Source organism: Pelophylax lessonae (assembly GCF_965119305.1).
Source record: "Pelophylax lessonae genome assembly, chromosome: 8".
In the NCBI taxonomy this organism is placed as follows: Eukaryota; Metazoa; Chordata; class Amphibia; order Anura; family Ranidae; genus Pelophylax; species Pelophylax lessonae.
Window position 1 is genome coordinate 20,735,191 of NC_138775.1, and position 25,232 is coordinate 20,760,422.

Below are 25,232 nucleotides of genomic sequence, written 5' to 3' on the forward strand. Positions count from 1 at the left end.
GAGCTTCTTTTGGGCGACCCGGAGCACCCTGCATTGACTTCAATGATATGAAGTCCGTGCCGGCCGCTCCGAGGTCGCGGTGCGAGCTGCGCACCGCGACCTGTGAGGTCGACCAGTGTGAACGGGGTCTAACACTGCAATGTTTGTCATTATAACAAAAAAAAACAAACAAAAAGCAAAACAACCACACAACAAATACTTTTAGTCAGCTCTAAATAAAAGTTTAATTGACATACAACATGTCCAAAACAAGCATCAATTATTTGAAAGTTCCATTGTAAACCAAACAGATACAGTAAAACCTGTACAAGCCTTCTGCTGCTAATAATCAGATATAAAAAAGTAATTTTTGGAGCGGACTTTCACACCGTCATATTCATTACAAAATAAAAACTGCGGCAACTGCCAAAAGGAAAAACGATTTAACTGTATGTAAAGACTAGAATTGCCTCTGCAATGCAGAGCTACAGCACCCATAGGCAATCTGCAGCTCTCCTGCTGATAGGAAACAAGGCCTGTCCTGTTCATTGGAAAGGCATACTGGGACTTGTAGTTTCCCATCAGAAGGAGATATACTGAATTGGACTCTGTATTATGTGCTCTCCTGCTATGAGCAAGAAAAATATCCCAGTGTGTCTAGTATTGGGTGAGAAGAGACAGTGGAGGTTCATGGGACTCTGGCTTGTTAGAGAAGCTTTGCAGAAACTCCTCATCCAACTCTTAATGGAGGAGCTACGAGCACAACGCCATCACCGCGGACAAAAAGCATGGGGATGTTCCTCTTCGTTGACTAAAAGAGCAAAGAGAAAAAAGGTATGTTAATTCAAGCGCATCTATGGTTGAAACATAAAATCATATATAAAATTTCCCCATTAACCACAAAAAATACCCCCAGGCCAATTCTGACACTTGTTACATACATGTAAAAATCTGCAATTACTTAGAACCCCACCAAACATTACATTCATTTTTTGAAAGCAGAGACCCTGGAGATGGAAAAAAAAAAAAAAAGAAGGTTGCAATTTTTTTTTTTTTTTCTAGGTTGCACAATATTTGAGCGGCTATTTTAAAAAACACAAATTAAGGAAAGAAAAAATAATAAATACACTTTAATGAATTTTAGTTCACACAAAATACCCATTTCTTTAGTAAAGTTTAAAACATGTTATGTCCAGCAAATAGATACCAAACATGTCACTTTAAAATAGAGTACGCCCATGAAACGGTGACAAACTATGGTACCTTTAAAATTTTCCTGGGTGACACCTTAACCGCTTGCCAACTGCGCACAGTATATTTACTGCGGCAGTCGGCCCCGGCCAGGCAGAGTGACGTAGGTCTACGTCGCTCGCCTGTCACTCCTTCCAGAGCCAATAGCGGGCGGGCGCGCGCCCGCCGAGGCGCGCGCCCGCCTCGGCTCGTTCACGGAGGAGTGCGGGAGTGTGACTGGCGGACCCGATGTCCGCCGGTCACACTACGATCGCCGCTACAGCGGGAGAAAGACAGAGCGGCTTGTGTAAACAAGCCACCTGTCAGTTCTCCCTGTGTAAAAGTGAAGATCAAACAGTTCTACTATGTAGAACTGTTGATCTTTGTTTTTACACTAGTAGACCTGTCCCTACACAGTTAGAATCACGCCCCTAGGACACACTTAACCCCTCCCTGTCCAATACTGTTAACCCCTTCCCTGCCAGTGTCATTTTTGCAGTAACAGTGCATATATATAGCACTGATTACTGCAGTAATGTCACTGGTACCCCCAAAAGTGTCAAAAATGTCAGTCAAGGGTCCGATCTGTCCGCCGCAATGTCGCAGTACCGCAAAAAAAAAAAAATCGCAGATCGCCGCCATTACTCGTTAAAAAAAAAACCACCAAAAATGACAAAAATCTTTCCCTTTGTTAGTAAACGCGATAACTTTTGCGCAAACCAATCAAAATACGCTTTTTGCGATTTTTTTTACCAAACATAGGTAGCGTAAAACAAATTGGCCGAAAATTTTAAAAAATTTTGATTTTTACATTTTTTTTTGGGGGAATTTCATATAAAAAAAAGTGAAAAATATTGTTGTTTTTGCAAAAATTACGCTCTTTTTTTGTTTATAGCGCGTGATCAAAAAATCGCACAGGTGATCAAATACCACCAAAAGAAAGCTCTGTTTGTGGGAAAAAAAGGACGTGAAATTCGTTTAGGTACAGCGTCGCACGACCGCGCGATTGTCCGTTAAAGTCACGCAGTAAAAAAATCGCAAAATAACCCCTGGTCTTTTAGCAGGAAAATCCTCCGGTGGTAAAGTGGTTAAAAGCCTTTTACAGGATACAAGTTTAAAGCTACACAGGAGGTCCGGGGTAGAATTATTGCTCCCGCTCTGATGTTTGCAGCGATACCCAACATGTGGTGCAATCACTGTTTACACATGCATGCAGGACATTTTCATGTGGGCATGGGGGAGCTTGGGTTTTATTTACTTTTTACACTGTCCCTTTAATTTTTTTTCTTGATCAATTTTATTGCTAATCACAACAAATGAACACCATCCCCTGTGGTAAGAATAAGGCCCCTTTCACACAGGCGGACCATTCAGATCCGCCTGTCGGTTTTTTTGGCGGATCTGAACGGTGCCCCCATGCATCCCTATGGGGCACCGGATGTCAGCGGAGACATGTCCGCTGACATCCGATCCTTCAAATCTGAACGGATGGAAACCCCATTTTCCATCCGTCCAGCGGATCGGATGATAATGGACAGACGATCCGTTCCCATCCGGTTCCCCCATAGAGATGCATGGGGAACTGACAGCTGTGTCTCCGCACACAGCTGTCATCCTCCTGCTCAGCGGGGGGATCGGCAGATCGATCCCCCGCTGAGAAAAACGGAGTCCGTCCCACGGACTCAGTGTGTGAAAGAGCCCCAAGTATGACAGGTCTTCTTTATGGAGAGATCTGGGGTCTATCATGAAAAAAAAAAAAAAAAACACCGCACAGGTGATCAAATACCACCAAAAGAAAGCCGTTTGTGGGAAAAAAGGACGTCAAATTAATTTGGGTACAGTGTCGCACGACCGCGCAATTGTCCGTTAAAGTCACACAGTGCCGAATCGCAAAATACCCCCTGGTCAGGAAGGGGGTAAAATCTTCCGGGGCTTAAGTGGTTAAAAAATATTATTATTATTATTAATAATAATAAATAATAATAATAATAATAATAATAAATGTCCCCCAAGGCTGTACCCGGGTCCCCATATTCTTTATGGACAATACCTTGCATATAAGCCTATAAAATGGGGACTTATGATTTTTCAAGTTCGGGTCCCATAGACTTTAATAGGGTTTGTGGCTCGGGTCCAAACTTTTTCCATGTTAGGGAGTTCTGCTGCGAGCCGAGCCAAGGGGTGTTTGGCCCATCTCTAGTCCTTAGAAATGGAGAAGCTGCAAAGCATGCAGGGAATCCAGGAAGTTGTGGAAAGAGATGGCCACCGGACAAGCAGAACTCACAACGTGAAAGGAGATTTTTCAAGGAAGCTTTTATTGGATTGCCAAATAGAACGATGGTTTGTATTGTTATTACAATGCTGTTGTTATAAAATAAAAATGTATGCTGTGACTATAGAACTCCTTCAAACAAGTGTCCATCTAGTCAGAACATTTTACAAACATAAGTGACATGTGACTTGTACTCACCTTATAGATCTCCTCATAGGTTTCCTCATCGATTTCAATGGTGGTTACCGTCTCCTCCACATCCCCTAGGATCATATTCAAGTGCTGATCATAAGCCTGTTCAGACAGGGAGTGATTAATGTAGACCCCAGGGTTGTAGTTATACAGCATAGAGATAATAGGGAAACACTCACATGTAACCTCCCAGGGTTGTAATTATACAGCATAGAGATAATAGGGAAAACACTCACATGTAACCTCCCCCGGAGTTCTCTGTCGTTCCTCATCTTCACATAGATCCGTTCATCCAAGCTCAGCCGGATCAAGTCCAGGGGCTCCTCCACAGTGTTTGTGGTCGGCTGCAAGTCAAACAACAGAAGGTATTAGCTAATAGGAGCAATCCTCAAAATAAAGTCAGCACAACCAATCAGTGAGCTGCTAACTCTAACCAGCAAATACTGCAAGTATGTAGGCGAGGAGTTCTGGCATCTCTGGCTGTATGCTTGTTCCAGTTCAGAGGCTCAAAGCAATAAAGCCAGGGAAACAGCATGACAGCCAGGCAACTGGCATTTTCAGAAAGAGCTCAGCAATGACAGCCTAGATCCTGCCCAAAATATACTGACCCTGACCTTGGACCCTTAATTGACCCACACACTAACCCTGGCGTTGACCCAGATCAAACCTTGATCTAGCCATTTTTCTATACATCCACATCCTGGGTAATGTGTTAGCATCTATACTGGTATGGACTGGGTAATGCGCTAGGATCTATACTGGTATGGACTGGGTAATGCGCTAGGATCTATACTGGTATGGACTGGGTAATGCGCTAGGATCTATACTGGTATGGACTGGGTGATGTGTTAGGATCTATACTGGTATGGACTGGGTAATGCGCTAGGATCTATACTGGTATGGACTGGGTAATGTGTTAGGAAGGAAAGGATGCCACATTGTTTGATGGAAATGATCACCCTACAGAGGGCTGAATTCAAAGACACCCCGAAAATCAAAGTGAAAAAATGTATCAATTTTGCTGAAATTTCATTGCAGCAACTAAAAATAGTACTCAGTAGTTTGTATGGCCCCCATGTGGTTGTATGCATGTCTGGCAACGTTGGGGTGCTCCTAATGAGACGATGGATGGTGTCCTGAGGTATTTCCTCCCAGATCTGGACCAGGGCATCACTGCGCTCCTGAACAGACTGAGGTGCAACCTGGCGGCGTCGGATGGACTGAAACATAATGACCCAGAGGTGTTGTATTGGATTTAGGTCAGGTGAGTTTGGGGGCCATTCAATGGTATCAATTCCTTCATCCTCCAGGAACTGGCTGCCTACTCTCACCACGAGGCCGGACATTGTCGTACACCAGGAGGAACCCAGGACCCACTGCACCAGCGTAGGGTCTGACAATGGGTCCAAGAATTTCATCCCAATATGTAATGGCAGCCAGGGTGCCATTGACTAGCCCAGTGTTTCTCAACTCCGGTTCTCAGGACCCACTAACAGGCCAGGTTTGCAAAAAAACTGAAATACATCACAGGTGATATCATTTGCTGCTCAGTGATTGCAGTATTCTAGTCTGCATCTCCCCAAGGTAATACTTAAAATCTGGCCTGTTATTGTGCCCTGAGGACTGGAGTTGAGAAACACTGGTCTAGCCTGTAGAGGTCTGTGCGTCCCTCCATGGATATGCCTCCCCAGACCATCACTGACGCACCACCAAACCGGTCATGCTGAACAATGTTACAGGCAGCATAACGTTCTCCACGGCTTCTCCAGACCCTTTCACGTCTGTCACATGTGCTCAGGGTGAACCTCCTCTAATCTGCGAAAAGCACTCCTTTATGATCCATGCCTATGCATATTATCCACACCACACCCCCTGATTCTCTTCCACCCGATGCATGTCTGCGATGCTGATCCGGCGTCGCCATCGGCCTCCTCTCTGGTACTGGAGATTATTACCATGGGACCATCACTGCATTTGTCTGATTAATGAACAACATAGTCAAGGTAGGCATGGGAAGTTGACCAATTTTATATACGATAAAATAACTATAATAGTATGCATCAGGACTCTTTTTCCTGTCTGATTTTTCTAAACAGAATCAGAGTGGTCATCATTGGGTCCCTCTCTACCTCTGCTCCTTGTGAGTTCACTAGCCAGGAGGCAAATTCTCACATTTTTAAATGATGCAGTACAGGTCTATGAGGCCTATTTATATATAGGTTAGTACAGATGCTTATATGTAATATATATTTTTCTATGTATACAAGCAGAAAAATCTTCTACATTTGTAGAAAGCATTTGCACTTTAACCATCTGCCCCTGAAGAAGGAAAAAGTCTATTTTCGAAACGTGTCGGTCCCATCGTCTGTCACATCACGTTCAACAGTTAATGTATAGTTATCTATGTATTGGTCCACAACGCTGCTGTTTACCGCATAATTTATTATGTAATTTCATGTTTTTCTTCACAATAATATGGTTATATTTTTCATACTCCTGTGTACTCCCATGCCCTAAAAAAAAAACTCCCACTAGAGCAGGGATCCTCAAACTAAGGCCCTCCAGCTGTTGCAGAACTACACATCCTATGAGGCATTGTAAAACTGACATTCACAGACATGACTAGGCATGATGGGAATTGTAGTTTCTGAACAACTGGAGGGCCATAGTTTGGACACCCCTGCACTAGAGGGTCATTTTTGTCCATAACTGAAAAGCACAGGGCGCCAGTGGTGGACCTGCCAATTCTGATGTTCAATGGCAAAAGCCAATCAAGATCCACAGTGCCGGGCAGTGAGCACAGCGACCACTAGAGGACATCAGACCACCTTCATGAAGTCTGTTTCTGATTGTTTGGTCAGAGACATTCACACCAGTGGCTGCTGGAGGTCATTTTGTAGGGCTCTGGCAGGGCTCATCCTGTTCCTCCTTGCACAAAGGAGCAGATACCGGCCCTGCTGATGGGTTAAAGGGGAGTTCCGCTGCGCCCACCTCCCAGAAAAAAAAAGAATAAAAGTCAGCAGCTACAAATACTGTAGCTGCTGACTTTTAAATATTAGAGCTTACCTGTCCAGGGTTCCCACGATGTCAGCACCCAAAGCAGATTTTTGTGTCGGCTCTCAGTTGCTGCCACCGCCATTCAGGTTAGCGGAACCCGGCAGTAAAGCCTTTCGGCTTCACAGCTAGTTCCCTAGTGCGCATGCACAAAGCACACTGCGCTTTCTAATTGGCCCGGCGGCGGAGAAAGAAGGAGGGGGCCAAACTTCAGAGGTACAGTGCCGTGACGCTGTCAGAAGTGAGGAAGGGTACCTGTCAAAAGTGGCATCAGAGGGGTGGGAGGAACCATATAAGCGCAAGTTCCACTTTTGGGTGGAACTCCACTTTAAGGACCTTCTATGGCCCTGTCCAGCTCTCCTAGAGTAACTGTCTGTCTTCTGGAATCTCCTCCATGCTCTTGAGACTGTGCTGGGAGACACAGCAAACCTTCTGGCAATGGGACGTACACTATATATTACACACACATACTAGAGATGTGCCGGTTTTCGGTAATGCGATAAATCACAATACTGCATACGTATGGTATTGTTATCGTGGGCATTTTGAAATTTTTTTTCCCCCCCATGAACTGCCCCCCCCCCCCCCAGTCTCTCTCTCCATACACTGCCCCCCACCTGAGTCTTTTTCTCTCCATACACTTTTTCCAGCACTGCCTTAACCCTCTTGAGCATGGAGTTCACCAGAGATTCACAGGTTGCCACTGGAGTCCTCTTCCTCTCCTCCATGATGACATCACAGAGCTGTTTGATGTTAGAGACCTTGCGCTCCTCCACCTTCCATTTGAGGATGCCCCACAGATCCTTAATAGAGTTTAGGTCTGGAGACATGCTTGGCCAGTCCATCACCTTTACCCTCAGCTTCTTTAGCAAGGCAGTGGTCATCTTGGAGGTGTTTGGGGTCGTTATGTTGGAATACTGCCCTGCGGCCCAGTCTCCGAAGGGAGGGGATCATGCTCTGCTTCAGTATGTCACAGTACATGTTGGCATTCATGGTTCCCTCAATGAACTGTAGCTCCCCAGTGCCAGCAGCCCCAGACCATGACACTCCCACCACCATGCTTGACTGTAGGCAAGACACACTTGTCTTTGTACTCCTCACCTGGTTGCCGCCACACATGCTTGACACCATCTGAACCAAATAAGTTTATCTTGGTCTCATCAGACCACAGGAGATGGTTCCAGTAATCCATGTCCTTAGTCTGCTTGTCTTCAGCAAACTATTTGTGGGCTTTCTTGTGCATCATCTTTAGAAGAGGCTTCCTTCTGGGATGACAGCCATGCAGACCAATTTTATGCAGTGTGCAGCGTATGGTCTGAGCACTGACAGGCTGACCCCCCACCCCTTCAACCTCTGCAGCAATGCTGGCAGCACTCATACCTCTATTTCCCAAAGACAACCTCTGTATATGACACTGAGCATGTGCACTCAACTTCTTCTGTTGACCATGGTGAGGCCTGTTCTGTGTAGAACCTGTCCTGTTAAACCGCTGTATGGTCTTGGCCACCGTGCTGCAGCTCAGTTTCAGGGTCTTGGCAATCTTCTTATAGCCTAGGCCATCTTTATGTTGAGCAACAATTCTTTTTTTCAGATCCTCAGAGTTCTTGGCCGTGAGGTCCCATGCTGATCTTCCAGTGACCAGTATGAGAGAGTGAGAGTGATAAAACCAATTATAACACACCTGCTCCCCATTCACACCTGACACCTTGTAACACTAACGAGTCACATTACACCGGGGAGGGAAAATGGCTAATTGAGTCCAATTTGGACATTGTCACTTAAGGGTGTACTCACTTTTGTTGCCAGAGGTTTAGACATTATTGGCTGTGTGTTGAGTTATTTTGAGGGGACAGTAAATTTACACTGTTATACAAGCTGTACACTCACTACTTTACATTGTAGCAAAGTGTCATTTCTTCAGTGTTGTCACCAATAGGTAATGACTAAGCGCTAACATTTGCACTAAATGCGTCTACCTCTTTGTCCCCAGCTCTGTCAACCATATGAAGCTTCAATAAAAGGATTTTTGGAAGTGCAGCCATCCAGAGTCATTTCCTTATAACCCTTTAACCACTTGCCAACCATATAAACTTCCATATATAGTGGCAAGATGGCTCTGCAGCAAACATTGTGATCTCTTACTTCCGGGTCTGGGGTGCGCATGCGCGCCGCAGGCGATCCACTGCCACTGTGATTTTACACAGCGGGGGCAAAATCTGGAGGTACCCTGGATTTGATGTCCGCCTGCACCCGCCGATCATTAAGCAGAGAGCCAGAACACATGATCTGGCTCTTGCGGGCAGGGGGCGCGCAGCCAGCGGCTTGCTACCGCTGTGATCACACACACACACACACACACAGTGGGAGCCGATTGGCGGATACAGCGGGGTTGATGTCAGGCAGAATGGAAGTCTGCCTATGTAAACAAGGCAGATCCGCCATTGTGTCAGGAGGGAAGGCATGGATCCTGTGTTCCTGCAAAGCAAAGACATGGATCCATGTCTACCTCTAGTAAAAGCAGCGCACACACAGTAGGAAAACACTGGCTAGGCACACCGATAACCCTTTGATCGCCCCTGATGTTAACCCCTTCCCAGCCAACCTCATTAGTACAGTGACAGTGCATATTTTTTTTAGCCCTGATCACTGTATTAGTGGCACTGGTCCCCAAAATGTGTCTAAAATGGCAGTTCGGTGTCCGATATGCCCGCCTCAATCCCAATATAAGTCGCTGATCACCGCCATTACTAGTAAAAAAAATAAATATAGTTTTTAGACAGTTTAACTTTTGCACAAAATCAATATTTGCTTAATGGATTTTTTTTTTTTCCAAAAACATGTAGCAGAATACAGATTGGCCTAAACTGCTGAAGAAATTCGATTTTTTTTACATTTATTGGATATGTTATAGCAGCAAGAAAAAAAAAATTAATATATATTTTTTTATTATATATATATATATATATATATATATAAAAATGAATAATAAAAAAAAGTATATATATATATATTTTAATAATAATAATAAAAAAATATATATATTAATTTTTTTTTCTTGCTGCTATAACATATCCAGTAAACATAAAAAAATGAATAATAATATAAAAAAAAAAAAAAAATATATATATATATATATATATATATATATATATATATATATATATATATATATATATATATATATATATATACACACACACACACTTTTTTTATTATTATATATTATTAAAATATATACATTTTAATAATATATAAATTAATAAAAAAAATTATATATATATATATATATATATATATATATATATATATATTTTTATTTATTTTATAAATTGTTGCTCTTTTTTTGTCTATAGCGCAAAAAAATAAAAACCGCAGAGGTGACCAAATACCACCAAATAAAAAGCTCTATTTATGGGGAAAAAGGACATCAATTTTATTTGGGTACAGCGTCGCACAACCGCGCAATTGTCAGTGAAAGTAACGCAGTGCCGAATCACAATAAACTGGCCCGGTCTGATGAAGTCATTGGACAGCCCACACACCAAAACCTTCTGAAAATTGGATAAATATGGCAAAAAGCGCCATGGCGGACTGCGGCGTCAGTGAATGGCACAGCCATGTATGTTGCCATGGGTTACCATAAGGAGCCCCAGAACACTCCTCCAATGAGGTGGGCAGTTATAGAATGAGTACAAGGGGGACAGCCCAGAGCACAGGGCCTGGGGGAGGGGTAGACAGCCGACTTCCAAGTGAGGGTCGGACATAGGGGGACTCCTATACACAGAGCTGACATCACTCCACGTAAGGACAAGGGAGCCCCTGGACTCCCCCTTGTGCACAGCCTCACCTGCTCTCCATCGTCCGCCATGTTGCCGGTGGCGCGCAGCGGAAGAGGACGGTCTCCAAGGTAACCGCGCTCTCTCGCGAGAAATCCGTGACCAGTCCGGGAGAAGAGGAGACGGCTTCGCCAATCAGAATGGAGCCGAGGGACACGTGACTTCCTGCGAGGGGTTTGTTACACAACAGAAGCATGTGAGGACGGAGGGGAGCCGAGAGATGGCAAAGAGAGGCGGCGGGGAGTGCGGGGGACCGAGCGGGGGGAAGAGAGCCCGGAGAGCCCCAGCCAAGAGGACAGAGGGTGAGGGGGCGGGGACTAATACTGAGAGCGGATTGGTGGAGAGACACTGCTGAGTGTCACATGGCCCATCCTATTATTATTATTTCTGCATCCCCCATCATCATTATTTTAGCCGCATTCTATTATTATTATTATTATTTCTCCATCCTCATTACCATTATTATTACTTCTGTATCCCATCATCATTATTTTAGCTGCATCCTATTATTATTATTTCTGCAGCTTCTGCACCATTATTATTACTTCTCCCCATCATCATTATTTTAGCTGTATATTATTATTATTTTTATTTATTTTATTTATTTTTTTTACATCCTCTGCACCATTATTATTTCTGCATCATTATTATTATTAATAATATTATTAGGGAGGCAGAAATAATAATGGTGCAGAGGATGTAAAAAATAATAATAATAATATACAGCTAAAATAATGATAATGGGGAGAAGTAATAATAATGGTGCAGAGGATGCAGAAATAATAATAATAATAATAGGATGCAGCTAAAATAATAATGATGGGATACAGAAGTAATAATAATGGTGTAGAGGATGCAGAAATAATAATAATATTATTATTATTTCTGCATCCTCTGCACCATTATTATTACTTTTCCCCATCATTATTATGTTAGCTGTATATTATTATTATTATTATTATTACTATTATTTTATTTTATTTTTTTTTTTTACATCCTCTGCACCATTATTATTTGTGCATACTTATTATTATTATTATTAGATCTGCATCATCATTTTTATTATTGTTATTTAATATTTATTTAACAAATCTGCATCATTATCATCATTTTTATTGCCTGCATCTCCATCATTCTATTCTCGTATATGGAAGGATGCAGTGTGGTGGAGGTGGGTGGGTGAAGTTCTGTATGTTTCATTGGGTGGGTGAGCAGAGTGGTGGAGGTGGGTGGGTGAGCAGAGTGGTGGAGTTGGGTGGGTAAAGTTCTGTATGTTTCGGTGGGTGGGTGAGCAGAGTGGTGGAGGAAGGTGGGTGAGCAGAGTGGTGGAGGTGGGTGGGTAAAGTTCTGTATGTTTCGGTGGGTGGTGAGCAGAGTGATGGAGGTGGGTGGGTAAAGTGCTCACCACCCACTGATGCATACAGAACTTTACCCACCAACCTCCACCACTCTGCTGACCCCCCCCACCTCCACCACTCTGCTGACCCCCCACCTTCACCACTCTGCTTACCCACCACCACCCACCTCCACCACTCTGCTCACCACCCACCTCCACCACTCTGCTCACCACCCACTGATACATACAGAAGAGTGTGGAGGTGGGTGAGCAGAGTGGTGGAGGTGGGTGGGTAAAGTTCTGTATGTTTCGGAGGGTGGGTGAGAAGAGTGGTGGAGGTGGGTGGGTGAGCAGAGTGGTGGAGGTGGGTGGGTGAGCAGAGTGGTGGAGTTGGGTGGTGAGCAGAGTGGTGGAGTTGGGTGGTGAGCAGAGTGGTGGAGGTGGGTGGGTAAAGTTCTGTATGTTTCGGTGGGTGGGTGAGCAGAGTGGTGGAGGTGGGTGGTGAGCAGAGTGGTGGTGGAGGTGGGTGGTGAGCAGAGTGGTGGAGGTGGGTGGGTAAGCAGAGTGGTGGAGGTGGGTGGGTAAGCAGAGTGGTGGAGGTGGGTGGGTGAGCAGAGTGGTGGAGGTGGGTGGGTGAGCAGAGTGGTGGAGGTGGGTGGGTGAGCAGAGTGGTGGAGGTGGGTGGGTGAGCAGAGTGGCGGAGGTGGGTGGGTGAGCAGAGTGGCGGAGGTGGGCGGTGAGCAGAGTGGCGGAGGTGGGTGGGTGAGCAGAGTGGCGGAGGTGGGTGGGTGAGCAGAGTGGCGGAGGTGGGTGGGTGAGCAGAGTGGCGGAGGTGGGTGGGTGAGCAGAGTGGCGGAGGTGGGTGGGTGAGCAGAGTGGCGGAGGTGGGTGGGTGAGCAGAGTGGCGGAGGTGGGTGGGTGAGCAGAGTGGCGGAGGTGGGCGGTGAGCAGAGTGGCGGAGGTGGGTGGGTGAGCAGAGTGGCGGAGGTGGGTGGGTGAGCAGAGTGGCGGAGGTGGGTGGGTGAGCAGAGTGGCGGAGGTGGGTGGGTGAGCAGAGTGGCGGAGGTGGGTGGGTGAGCAGAGTGGCGGAGGTGGGTGGGTGAGCAGAGTGGCGGAGGTGGGCGGTGAGCAGAGTGGCGGAGGTGGGCGGTGAGCAGAGTGGCGGAGGTGGGCGGTGAGCAGAGTGGCGGAGGTGGGTGGGTGAGCAGAGTGGCGGAGGTGGGTGGGTGAGCAGAGTGGCGGAGGTGGGTGGGTGAGCAGAGTGGCGGAGGTGGGTGGGTGAGCAGAGTGGCGGAGGTGGGCGGTGAGCAGAGTGGCGGAGGTGGGCGGTGAGCAGAGTGGCGGAGGTGGGTGGGTGAGCAGAGTGGCGGAGGTGGGCGGTGAGCAGAGTGGCGGAGGTGGGTGGGTGAGCAGAGTGGTGGAGGTGGGTGGTGAGCAGAATGGTGGAGGTGGATGGTGAGCAGAGTGGTGGAGGTGGATGGTGAGCAGAGTGGTGGAGGTGGATGGTGAGCAGAGTGGTGGAGGTGGATGGTGAGCAGAGTGGTGGAGGTGGGTGGGTAAAGTTCTGTATATTTCCGTGGGTGGACGATTTCCTATCCAGAGAAGCAGTCACTATGTCCTGGATGGGAGAAGTGACGGCTCCTCTATAAAACATGCCCATCCCAAATCCAAGCCGAAGTGCCCCTCCTCCATGCAGTGTTTGTCCTGGCTGAGCCTTGTAGTCCCTCTGGCGGCTGTAGAACAAACAGTTGCTTGTGTGTCATATGTTGTTTTTTGTGAGGTTGATCACCTGTGGACATCTGTTGTTGTTTTGTGCTCTCATCTGACAGATGGGAAGGGAGACGTTTCCGATGATGGGAAGGCGCCTCAGAAGAAAAGGAGAAGCTCAGCGCCAGGTGGTAAAACCACAAAGAAGGCTGATGGAGGCGGAGGCAAGCCAGCTAGAGGGAGCGCGGCAAAGAGAGGCGCAAAAAAAACCAAGAAAACCACGCCGATTAAATCTGAAGACACGGAGAGGGAGATCGAGTGAGTGTGACATCAGATGTGCAATCACTGAGATTTTTTATTAGACAAAGGCAAAAAGTGCTCACATCAGAAATTCCCTACTTTGTATCATTTATCAGAACAATATGTACATTGTGCAAAAAAATACACTTTTACAAAAATAAAAAAAATACAATGTACACTATATTGTCAAAAGTTTCAGGACGCCTGCCTTTACACGCACATGAACTTTAATAGCTTCCCAGTCTTAGTCCGTAGGGTTCAATATTGAGTTGGCCCACCCTTTGCAGCTATAACAGCTTCAACTCTTCTGGGAAGGCTGTCCACAAGGTTTAGGAGTGTCTATGGGAATGTTTGACCATTCTTCCAGAAGGGCATTTGTGAGGTCAGGCACTAATGTTGGAGAGAAGGCCTGGCTCCCAGTCTCTGCTCTAATTCATCCCAAATGTGTTCTATCGGGTTGAGGTCAGGACTCTGTGCAGGCCAGTCAAGTTCCTCCACCCCAAACTGGCTCATCCATGTCTTTATGGACCTTGCTTTGTGCACTGCTGCACAGTCATGTTGGAACAGGAAGGGGCCATCCCCAAACTGTTCCCACAAAGTTGGGAGCATGGAATTGTCCAAAAAGTCTTGGTATGCCGACGCCTTAGGAGTTCCCTTCACTGGAACTAAGGGGCCAAGCCCAACCCCTGAAAAACAACCCCACACCATAATCCCCCCTCCACCAAATGATTTGGACCAGTGCACAAAGCAAGGCCCATAAAGACAACCAACAGTGTATAGTTTCTCAATTTTACTGAATGCTAGTTTCCTGGAAAATAAAATGGAAGAAGTTCTGATTTTTTTTTTTTTTAATGTCACACTATGTTTATCAAACCTATATTTTCAGTAAAAAGTAAACTAAAGTTAATTTTAAGGCACCGAATTGCATTAAATGACACCTTTGTTTTGATAAAATATAATCGATGAGGATACACCGAGTCAATAGATACCAAACATGTCAAGCCTCAACTTCTTGCACCTGTGATATGGTGACAAATATTGGTACTCCAAATTTTCCATAGGCGCCACCTAAAAAGCCCCTACAGGTCATCAGTTTGGAGCAACTCATGAAGAGTCGGCCTAGAATTTCTGGGGAGAAAGGTAGCCAGGCAATTAACTGGGAAGTCCAAGGGGAGGTAATTCTATAAACAAGAGAGAGGGTGGAGGAAGGAGGGAAGTGGGAAGAAGGAGGGTACTTGGTGGGAAAGGTTAGAAGGAGGTGGGGAAGGGAGGAAAGGCTCGGGGATGGGAAAGGGGTCAATTCTTTACTTTTTATCCAAATATTTTGTTTTTGTATTTTCTGCATTGTGTTGTGCAAAGCCTTGCTGAGTTTGGAAGGGAAAGCCTCAGGGGTGGGAAGGGAGGAGAGGCTCTGCTCGGGGGTGGGGTAGGGAGGAGATGCTCGGGGGTAGGAAGAGAGGAGAGGCTCGGGGGTGGGGAAGGGAGGAGAGGCTCGGCTCGGGGGTGGGGAAGGGAGGAGAGGCTCGGCTCGGGGGTAAGAAGAGAGGAAAGGCTCAGGAGTGGGGAAGGGAGGAGAGGCTCGAGGGTGGGGAAGGGAGGAGAGGCTCGGGTGTGGGGAAGGGAGGAAAAGCTTGGAGGTGGGGAAGGGGTAATTTCTTTTATCTTTTTATCCAAATATTTAGTGTCTGTATTTTCTGCATTGTGTTGTGCAGAGCCTTGCTGAGTTTGGAAGGGAAAGCCTCAGTCCCTGATGTGACATTAATTAAAGGGAGGAGAGACTCAGGGGTGGGAAGGGAGGAGCGGCTCTGCTCGGGGGTGGGGTAGGGAGGAGAGGCTCGGGGGTAGGAAGAGAGGCTCGGCTCGGGGGTGGGGAAGGGAGGAGAGGAGAGGCTCGGGGGTGGGGAAGGGAGGCTCGGCTCGGGGGTAGGAAGAGAGGAAAGGCTCAGGAGTGGGGAAGGGAGGAGAGGCTCGGGAGTGGGGAAGGGAGGAGAGGCTCGGCAGTGGGGAAGGGAGGAGAGGCTCGGGGGTGGGGAAGGGAGGAGAGGCTCGGGAGTGGGGAAGGGAGGAGAGGCTCGAGGGTGGGGAAGGGAGGAGAGGCTCGGGTGTGGGGAAGGGAGGAAAAGCTTGGAGGTGGGGAAGGGGTAATTTCTTATCTTTTTATCCAAATATTTAGTTTCTGTATTTTCTGCATTGTGTTGTGCAGAGCCTTGCTGAGTTTGGAAGGGAAAGCCTCAGTCCCTGATGTGACCGTAATTAAAGGGAGGAGAGGCTCAGGGGTGGGGAAGGGAGGAGCGGCTCTGCACAGGGGTGGGGAAGGGAGGAGAGGCTTGGGGGTGGGGAAGGGAGGAGAGGCTCGAGGGTGGAAAGGGAGGAGAGGCTTGATGGTGGGGAAGAGAGGAGAGGCTCAGGAGTGGGGAAGGGAGGAGAAGCTCGGCAGTGGGGAAGGGAGGAGAGGCTCGGCAGTGGGGAAGGGAGGAGAGGCTCGGCAGTGGGGAAGGGAGGAGAGGCTCGGCGGTGGGGAAGGGAGGAGAGGCTCGGCGGTGGGGAAGGGAGGAGAGGCTCGGGAGTGGGGAAGGGAGGAGAGGCTCGGGACTGGGGAAGGGAGGAGAGGCTCGGCGGTGGGGAAGGGAAGAGAGGCTCGGCGGTGGGGAAGGGAGGAGAGGCTCGGGGGTGGGGAAGGGAGTAGAGGCTCGGGGGTGGGGAAGGCAGGAGAGGCTCGGGGGTGGGGAAGGGAGGAGAGGCCTGGGGGTGGGGAAGGGAGGAGAGGCCTGGGGGTGGGGAAGGGAGGAGAGGCCCGGTAGTGGGGAAGGGAGGAGAGGCCCGGTAGTGGGGAAGGGAGGAGAGGCTCAGGAGTGGGGAAGGGAGGAGAGGCTCAGGAGTGGAGAAGGGAGGAGAGGCTCAGGAGTGGAGAAGGGAGGAGAGGCTCGGGGGTGGGGAAGGGAGGAGAGGCTCGGGGGGGGGGGAGGGAGGAGAGGCCTGGGGGTGGGGAAGGGAGGAGAGGCTCAGGAGTGGGGAAGGGAGGAAAAGCTTGGGGGTGGGGAAGGGGTCATTTATCTTTTTATCCAAATATTTAGTGTCTGTATTTTATACATTGTGTTGTGCAGAGCCTTGCTGAGTTTGGAGGGGAAAGCCTCAGTCCCTGATGTGACCGTAATTAAAGACAGCAGCGAGGAGGAAGCGGAGGACAGCGATGAGGAATGGGAGGATGTGGAAGGTATTGCTGCAAATATTAAAATCCAGAAATGAGATCATCTGTGTTCTTCATACAACACTTCTGGTGTCCAATTGGAGTTCTACAACTTTTTAACTCTTTATAGTCCTTTACCCCAGAATGTTAGAATTTGTTAATTCGGAAATGTCTTAACCACTTGAGCTCTGGAAGTTTTACACCCCTTCATGACCAGGCCATTTTTTTTGCGATACGGTACTGCGTTACTTTAACTGACAATTGCGCGGTCGTGCGACGCTGTAGCCAAATAAAATGGATGTCCTTTTTCTCACAAATAGAGCTTTCTTTTGGTGGTATTTGATCACCTGTGCATTTTTTTTTGCGCTAAAAAACAGGAAAAGACGGACAATTTTTCAAAAAAAAAAAAAACAATATTTTTCACTTTTCTGCTATAAAACATACTCATCAATTTAGGCCAATATGTATTCTGCTTACACAAATTGGTAAAAAAAAATCCCAATCAGAGTATATTAATTGGTTTGCGCAAAAGTTATAGCATCTACAACCTGTGGAATACATTTTGTGAATTTTTTATTTATTTACTAATAATGGCATCGATTAGCGACTTATAGCGGGACTGCGATATTGCGGCGGAAAAATTGAACACCTAACCAACATTTTTTGGGGACCAGTGCTAAAAAATATACACTGTCACTGTACTAATGACACTGGCAGGGAGGGGGTTAACTTCAGGGGCTATCAAGGGGTTAAAATGTGTTCCTAGGGAGTGCTTGCTGTGTGTGTATGTGTGTGGGGGGGGTGCTTCTACTGTGGGAAGGCAGAGATCGATAACCCTGCTTAGCAAAAACACAGGATCCCAGCCTTCCCTTGTCACAAAAAGGCCAAAAACAAAATCCCAATGTATTGATTGGTTTGCGCAAAAGTTTTAATGTCTACAAACTATGGGATATTTTTATTTTTTTTTAAACTAGTAATGGCGGCGATCAGCCACTTATAATGGGACTTCAATATTGTGGCGGCCGATATGGACACTAACTGACACTTTATGCGGACCAGTGACACTAATACAGTGATCAATGCTTTAAAAATATGCACTATTACTGTACTAATGACACTGGCTGGGAAGGGGTTAACAGGGGTGTTAATGGGTGTGAAATGACCGTAGAGACCTGTGTTCCTATATAAAAGGATCACAGGCGCTCTGTGATCATTTCAAAGAGAAGAACGGTCAGCTGTGTTTACAACAGCTGACCGTCCTCTCTCAGCGGGGAATGATTGCGGGTGCCCGGTGGCAATCGCGGCTGCTGGTCCCGTGGATTGGCATCCCCGCTGCCTAGTGGGGGCGGAAGCGCGCCTCTGGCGGCGCGTGCTCGCCCCCCAGCGCCACTTGCGCTACCGGCGTACCCCTACGTTGTTTCGCGCAGCCGAGCCAGCCTGCCGCAGTAAAACTGCGGTGGGTGGTCGGCAAGTGGTTAGCTTTAAATGGACACCCACAGTGGTTCGCAGAGCGCAGTGTGAACTGCCTTCGATTCTGTTGCAGTGTGGGGATAGGGATCACTGTGGATCCCACACCGCATCAGTGTGAACCCAGCCTTAAGCCTCGTACACACGCAACGAATTTCCGCCGACCGGTCGTCCGTCTTTTGTCCAGAGTGGTGTCTGTTGGTTGGAATGTGCTCTAGACTGCACACGAATTTTCCCGCACGACCGAATTCTACTTCAGAAGTGATGTCATGTGTTGGATTGCTTTCTATGTGTTCTTTCATCTCTGAGCATGCCCAGTCTTGCTCATAAGATTTTTCCCCATCGAAATCTGTACTAATGAGACGAAAATCGGACGTGTTTTGATGGTCGACAAAAATTATATAGCCGTAAAATTATATAGCACAGCAGGAGATTCATCCATTTCCACTTCCAAGTATATCTTAGTAAATTTTCAATCATCTGCATGGGAGTAAGTTTATTTTACTTAACAACATCAAAGAGGAACCGGTATTAAAGCGGAGTTTCACCCAAATGTGGAACTTCCGCTCATTTGCTTCCTCCCCCCTCCGGTGCCACATTTAGCACCTTTCAGGGGGGGGGGGGGGGGTAACTGTTTTTTACAGGTACCCTTCCCCACTTCCATAGTTGCCAACATTTAAAAAAAATGTCCAGGGACACTTTGCAGCACAGCTATCAATTACTTACCACACCCACTTCCCTGAAGCTCCACCCACTCTGCATAATTAATCTCGCCTATTTATCAGATTATAGAGTATACTCAATATAGAGAGAATTACAGGAAATAAAAAAGGGAATTTCAAACTTAAGGGCACAGTAGCAGAGTTGGAATAATTCTCCCATTCAGCTGCACTACTTCTGCGTAACATTTATGGGCAGCCCGATTAATGGGCGCTTCCAGGGACAATATAAATTACCTGGGACAGGCTCCTATTTGCAGGGACTGTCCCAGGAAAAAAGGGACAGTTTGCAAGTATGCACTTCCTGGAACGGCACCGCGGCGAAGTGAGGACCCCTCCTCCGCCGCCTAGCCAATCCGAATGCGCAGTGCGCTTCGCGAGGATTCACTGCCGGGTTCCCTGACCGGCAATGGCGGCGGGAGCACCCGACAGCCGATGGAAACAGCCGACATCGCTGAACTCCAGGACAGGTAAGTGTCCTAATATTAAAAGTCAGCAGCTACAATATGTGTACAGTATGTGTAACTGCTGACTTTTCATTTTTGGAGGGGGGAAGCTGGAGCACCGGCTTTAACCTAAAATCAGATTATTTCTTTCAGCTTCAGATTTTCAGTAGATGTTGAACTGAGAGTTGATTGGTTGGTGTGGGGAATACAGACAGTTTTTATCATACTCTTTGATGAATGAGGACTGTTGTTTGCGGTAGCCAGTTATTTCCATCCTCATCAATTATCCATTTTGTGTGTTTAGAGCTCAACGAGCCGACTCTGGAGTCGTTACAGGCCTCGACATCCGCTGACCTGGAGCCTTCCGTGAAGCCAGTAGAGATCGAGATTGAGACCGCGGAGGCAAGAAAGAAAAGACTGATGAGGTAATTACATTTTAGTTTGTACAAGCTAATAAATCTGAGAAAGGGATCCCATCACTGGTATCCAAAGGATGTAAAAGAAATCAATTGGGTTGATTTACTAAAACTGCAGAGTGCAAAATCTGGTGCAGTTCTGCATAGAAACCAATCAGCTTCCCAAGTTTTTTTTTTTTTTTTTTGTCAAAGCTTTAATGAATAAACTGAAGTTAGAAGCTGATTGGCTACCATGCATAGTTGCACCAGATTTTGCATTCTCCAGTTTTAGTAAACCAACTCCAATGATTACCCAAGCCCTGTCCACTCTAAACCGAAATACCAGCTTTAGGGGGACATGACCCTTAAAGTGGTTGTAAACCCTTATATATACCCAGTAAAGTGATTAGTCTTATGTGATAGACAGAGATGAAACAAATCCCAAATAACATGTACCTGTTTATCTGCAGCTGTCTTTCCCCTTCATCCATTCAAAATGCAGAAATCTTAGTTCTGAAAATCAGAGGATGGAGAGTTACATCAGTGAGGAGAGCTCTGAGAGCTGATTGGAGGGAAGGGACACACCCCCTGCACACAGGAACAGAGCTGAGGCTGCCAATCACAGGCCGTGTGCTGGCGCTCCCTCCTGGTCACCTTTTTTCTTTTGGTGTGATGGGCATACTGTATATTTTATATGTCCTTATTAATAATAAGGCTCACTAATTAATTTTAATCCTCCAAATCTTGGTTAGGGAGGCCATTTTAGGACATAAGCATGGGTTTACCTTATGCCAAAGGAATGGTATTGTTAACTAAGTCCTTGAGGTGTTCTATTGCAAAGGGAGTTGGCTTGGCAGTTGTTTATTCCTTATACACAATTCTAAATACCACAGCCCAAACTGGAATAAGTTAGTCTCATCCAGAGCTGCGTCATGCAACATTTAAGTGTCTAGTCTGATTACCTGGCCACGCCTTTATGGGGGACTCCGTGGCGAAACTGCATCTTTAGTTAAGTATTCTTGTTATATTTTCTAATATCTGTATCTGTCATTACTTTTAATGTTACTCCTTTAAGTATTTGTGTGATCTCTCTTTACACATATCAAACCCCAAAAGTGTGACAAAACATGGTGTCAGGAAAATTTGACAGTAGTGACTCATGCTTGTAGCAGAGGAAGGAGGCAGCAGACAGAAATTACACTTAGTGCTCTGGATTGAAGTACACACTGTGGAGGGAAATGCTATGTTCATATTTCATGTCTGAGGTTTACAACCACCTTAAAGCTGAACTCTGGTAACAAAAATCTTTCATTTAAACATATTCTGCAATAGCCACAAAGGATATAAATCCACTTTATGGGCACCATAAACTGTGCTGTACATTGGCTGCGCAGAGAGCAGAGCTGTGGGATCCCACTCACTGCAGAAAACTACAGGAGGGGGTGGGGACAAGACCAGTACCCCTGCACAAGGAGAGAGAAAGCAGAGCTGTGGGAGGGGCCCAGCAGGTCCCACCCACTACAGGCTCCCTGCAAAAAACTACAGGAGTGGGCGGAGACAAGACCAGTCTCCCTGTACAAGGAAAGAGCGCAGCAGTGAGCGGTCTTTATTACAGGAATTCTCATACTGGATTACTGCAAAGATCTGGAATAAATAAACAAAGCTCACCGAGATTCAAGAAGAATACACATGAGGAATGGGTTTAAACAATATTTGCTTATCCCGGAGTTCAGTTTTAACCACTTGCCGACCGTCCGCCGCAGATTTACTGCGACAGGTTGGCTCGGCTGCGCGAAAGGACGTAGCCCTACTGCGGTCGTTCGCGCACAGCTAGCAGCAAGCTCCTGCCCCCCCCCCCTGGCAGCGGAGATGCCGATCCACTCGACCGGTGGCCGTGATTGCGGGCAGGCACTCATGATTGCTGCCTACGGAGAGAGGATGGCACAGCTGACCGTTCTTCTCTCTGAATTGATCAGAGCGCCTGTGATCCTCCTATACAGGATCACAGGTCTCTGTGGTCATTTCACTACCCTCACTCCTCCACTGTATCTATAAAGAGAGCAATGGTTGTCACCCTTGCTCTACTTTTACAGGAGGGGGTGGGATTAGTACTTTACAGAAGGTATACAACATTGTGCTTGCAGTTTAGTTCACAAGACATAAGAAGGATGCTGCCTTTCTGGCAGGATCAACAGTGATTATCTGTGCATGCTGAAACTGTCGTTAGACTAGACTAAAAAAAGAAAACCAATGCAGCCACCACATCCAAGGACTGGTATGGTGCATTAAATACAGTTTTTTCCCTGGCCCAGCTTTTATTTGTCTGGGGGGTGAAATGTCACACCATGTAGAGTGTGCCGAGTGCTGGGTTTTGGCTTTGGCTTTGCAGATGCGGGAGAAGCTTATAACAGTCCTTAATGCTTTACAGGGAGAAGAGGAAGGCGGAATTTGCTGCTTATCTGCGCAGAATGATGAGCCGCTTCTGCAAGGAGCTTCGAGAAGACACTCACAAGGTGAGAGGACGGGGCACAGATCCCCGTGTCACTGATAAAACTCTCCTGTCTTGCATGGTGAAGGTTTTCATACTAACACTCAAGGTACCTATGGTAATCTCCCAGCATTTTTAAGAATATCTTCAGCTGCAGCATTAAGATGGGCAGATTCAAGGCTGCAGATAGCAATAAAATAAAGGTCCCTGGTGTGTGTCGTTTAATGCCTCCTTATGTCTTGGGTCGTTCTGTACTCTGAGCTCATCTCAGACATCTCTCACTCTCCAGGTCCACCTCCTCTGCCTCCTGGCCAATGGCATTTACCGCAGCAACACCTGCAACTCACCTGACCTCCAGGCTGTGGCGCTGTCTGTCGTTCCCACCAAGTTTGCCAACATTCCAGCTGCTAGAGTGGATGTGGTGTACCTGACCAACCTGGTGAAGTGGTATGTCCATCTTTTATTTAAAGCCGAATTCCGGGAACAAAAACTATCCTTTAAACCAGAGATACTCAAACTACGGCCCTCCAGCTGTTGTGGAACATCCCATGAGGCATTGTAAAACTCTGACATTCAGACATGACTAGGCATGATGGGAATTGTAGTTCCTGAACACTGGAGGGCTGTAGTTTGAAAACCCCTGCTTTAAATATATCCCTCAATAACCAGAGAGGCTAAAAACTCACTTTGTACGCACCAAATTCCCTTGCAAACCCTTGTAAATGTAGTAGTGACATCATCACTATGCCTTACATAGCCTGTGCAAATAGCAGAGCTGTGGGAGGGCCCAGCAGGCTCCACCCACTACAGGCTGCCTGTAGAAAACTACAGGAGGGGGCGGAGACAAGACCAGTCACCCTGCACAAGAGGGGAAAGAAGAGATGTGGGAGGGACCTAGCAGGCTCCACCCACTACAGGCTGCCTGTAGAAAACGACAGGAGGGGGCGGAGACAAGACCAGTCACCCTGCACAAGAGGGGAAAGAAGAGATGTGGGAGGGACCTAGCAGGCTCCACCCACTACAGGCTGCCTGTAGAAAACTACAGGAGGGGGCGGAGACAAGACCAGTCACCCTGCACAAGAGGGGAAAGAAGAGATGTGGGAGGGACCTAGCAGGCTCCACCCACTACAGGCTGCCTGTAGAAAACTACAGGAGGGGGCGGAGGCAAGACCAGTCACCCTGCACAAGAGGGGAAAGAAGAGATGTGGGAGGGACCTAGTAGGCTCCACCCACTAAAGGCTGCCTCTAGAAAACTACATGAGGGGCGGGAGACAAGACCAGTCACCCTGCACAAGAGGGGAAAGAAGAGATGTGGGAGGGACCTAGCAGGCTCCACCCACTACAGGCTGCCTGTAGAAAACTACAGGAGGGGGCGGAGACAAGACCAGTCACCCTGCACAAGAGGGGAAAGAAGAGATGTGGGAGGGACCTAGCAGGCTCCACCCACTACAGGCTGCCTGTAGAAAACGACAGGAGGGGGCGGAGACAAGAACAGTCACCCTGCACAAGGAGAGAGAGCAGCAGTGAGCGGTCTTTATTACAGGAAGTCTCACACTGGATTACTGCACAGATCTGGAAGAAATACATGAAGCAACCAAGACTGAAGGATGAATACACATGACTCTGATAAAGAAAATATTAGTTTATCTCAGAGTTTAGCTTTAACCAGTTGCTGACCATATCACTTACATGTACGACGGCAAGGCGGCTCTGCTGCGCTAGATCATGTACAGATGCTGATCGGCCGGTGCCGGCCAATAGATGACCGCTGGCACCCACTGATCTTCAGGAAGACACACAGAACAGAGCTCTGCCTATGTAAACAAGAGCTCTGTCCTGCCAGTGTGGAAGTAATGGATTTTCTTTCCCTGCAGAGCAGGGAAAGAAAATCCATTACTTCCACGCTGGTAGGAAAGAAAAGTTCTGTATTGCAAAAAAATGGCCTGGTCATGAAGGGGGGGGGGGGGGGGGGTAAATCTTCCTGAGGTCAAGTGGTTAATAGTAAATCCACATAGATACCCCAACCATATATAGAAAACCTTTTTACTTGCTTCATCTTTTTCTTTTGTGTCTTCATCACCTTAGTGTCTCCCTCCTGCTCTGCATCCTGCAGGGCAAGAGTCACCACCCTGCCTAGGATCTCACAGGAAATGTCTGATTTATTTTCAGGTTCACATCGACCTTCACCTTGAATCCTGAAATGTCATTGGATGAACAAGAATCTTTGTCCGGTACCTTGGAGCGGAGGTTTGGGGTGTACGGAGTGAGAGACGCAGAGGAAATGATTCATGTAAGAGAAGAAATAATGCCTATCATGGCCTATTAAACACTTGCAGCCCAAGGAGGTCATATGACGTCCTGGACTTTGAGTGGAGATATCTGGATAATGCCTGCAGCTCCTCTTTTGCAGCTGGCGATTCCCTGCACTGTAAGAACAAACATAGCGGTAGTTCAGCCGCTTGATCATTCTTACAGGTGGCGATAGGGGACATTTCCCTCCTTCCTCCCCCGCCCCCGCCACGCTACCGTGCTTCTACCAGCTCACCCATGCAATGCGATCAGCGAGCTAGAGAAGGAATCGTAGAGAATACCGAGGACCAGATGGTCCCTGGCAGTCTCTATGA

The 25,232-nt window shown here is 47.1% G+C and overlaps 2 protein-coding genes across 2 annotated transcripts in view; one reads left to right on the plus strand and one right to left on the minus strand.

Moving 5' to 3' along the window:
* Positions 1-585: 585 nt before the first annotated feature.
* On the minus strand, positions 586-10,718 carry LSM3 (LSM3 homolog, U6 small nuclear RNA and mRNA degradation associated). Its single transcript, XM_082265397.1, has 4 exons — positions 10,575-10,718; positions 3,910-4,017; positions 3,680-3,775; positions 586-790 (listed from the first exon to the last, which is right to left on the minus strand). The coding sequence occupies exons 1-4, from the start codon at positions 10,593-10,595 to the stop codon at positions 710-712; spliced, it is 306 nt and encodes a 101-aa protein (XP_082121523.1). The 5' UTR covers positions 10,596-10,718; the 3' UTR covers positions 586-709.
* Positions 10,714-25,232, plus strand: part of XPC (XPC complex subunit, DNA damage recognition and repair factor) — a 52,921-nt gene continuing 38,402 nt past the window's right edge. Inside the window, exons 1-7 of the mRNA XM_082265399.1 lie at positions 10,714-10,865; positions 13,729-13,924; positions 17,011-17,120; positions 20,030-20,150; positions 22,549-22,633; positions 22,898-23,055; positions 24,778-24,898. Of these exons, the coding sequence (XP_082121525.1) occupies positions 10,784-10,865; positions 13,729-13,924; positions 17,011-17,120; positions 20,030-20,150; positions 22,549-22,633; positions 22,898-23,055; positions 24,778-24,898 (873 nt within the window). The 5' untranslated portion in view covers positions 10,714-10,783. The remainder of the gene's footprint in view (positions 10,866-13,728; positions 13,925-17,010; positions 17,121-20,029; positions 20,151-22,548; positions 22,634-22,897; positions 23,056-24,777; positions 24,899-25,232) is intronic.

What these genes read in the sequence shown, in the direction of transcription:
- LSM3 (XM_082265397.1), bottom strand. Translation starts at nt 10,595, where the DNA reads ATGGCGGACGATGGAGAGCAG. An exon ending in TGGCGGACGATGGAGAGCAG is followed by an intron (nt 4,018 to 10,574) that starts GTGAGGCTGTGC and finishes TTTGACTTGCAG; the next exon opens with CCGACCACAAACACTGTGGA. An exon ending in CCTATGAGGAGATCTATAAG is followed by an intron (nt 791 to 3,679) that starts GTGAGTACAAGT and finishes TTGCTCTTTTAG; the next exon opens with TCAACGAAGAGGAACATCCC.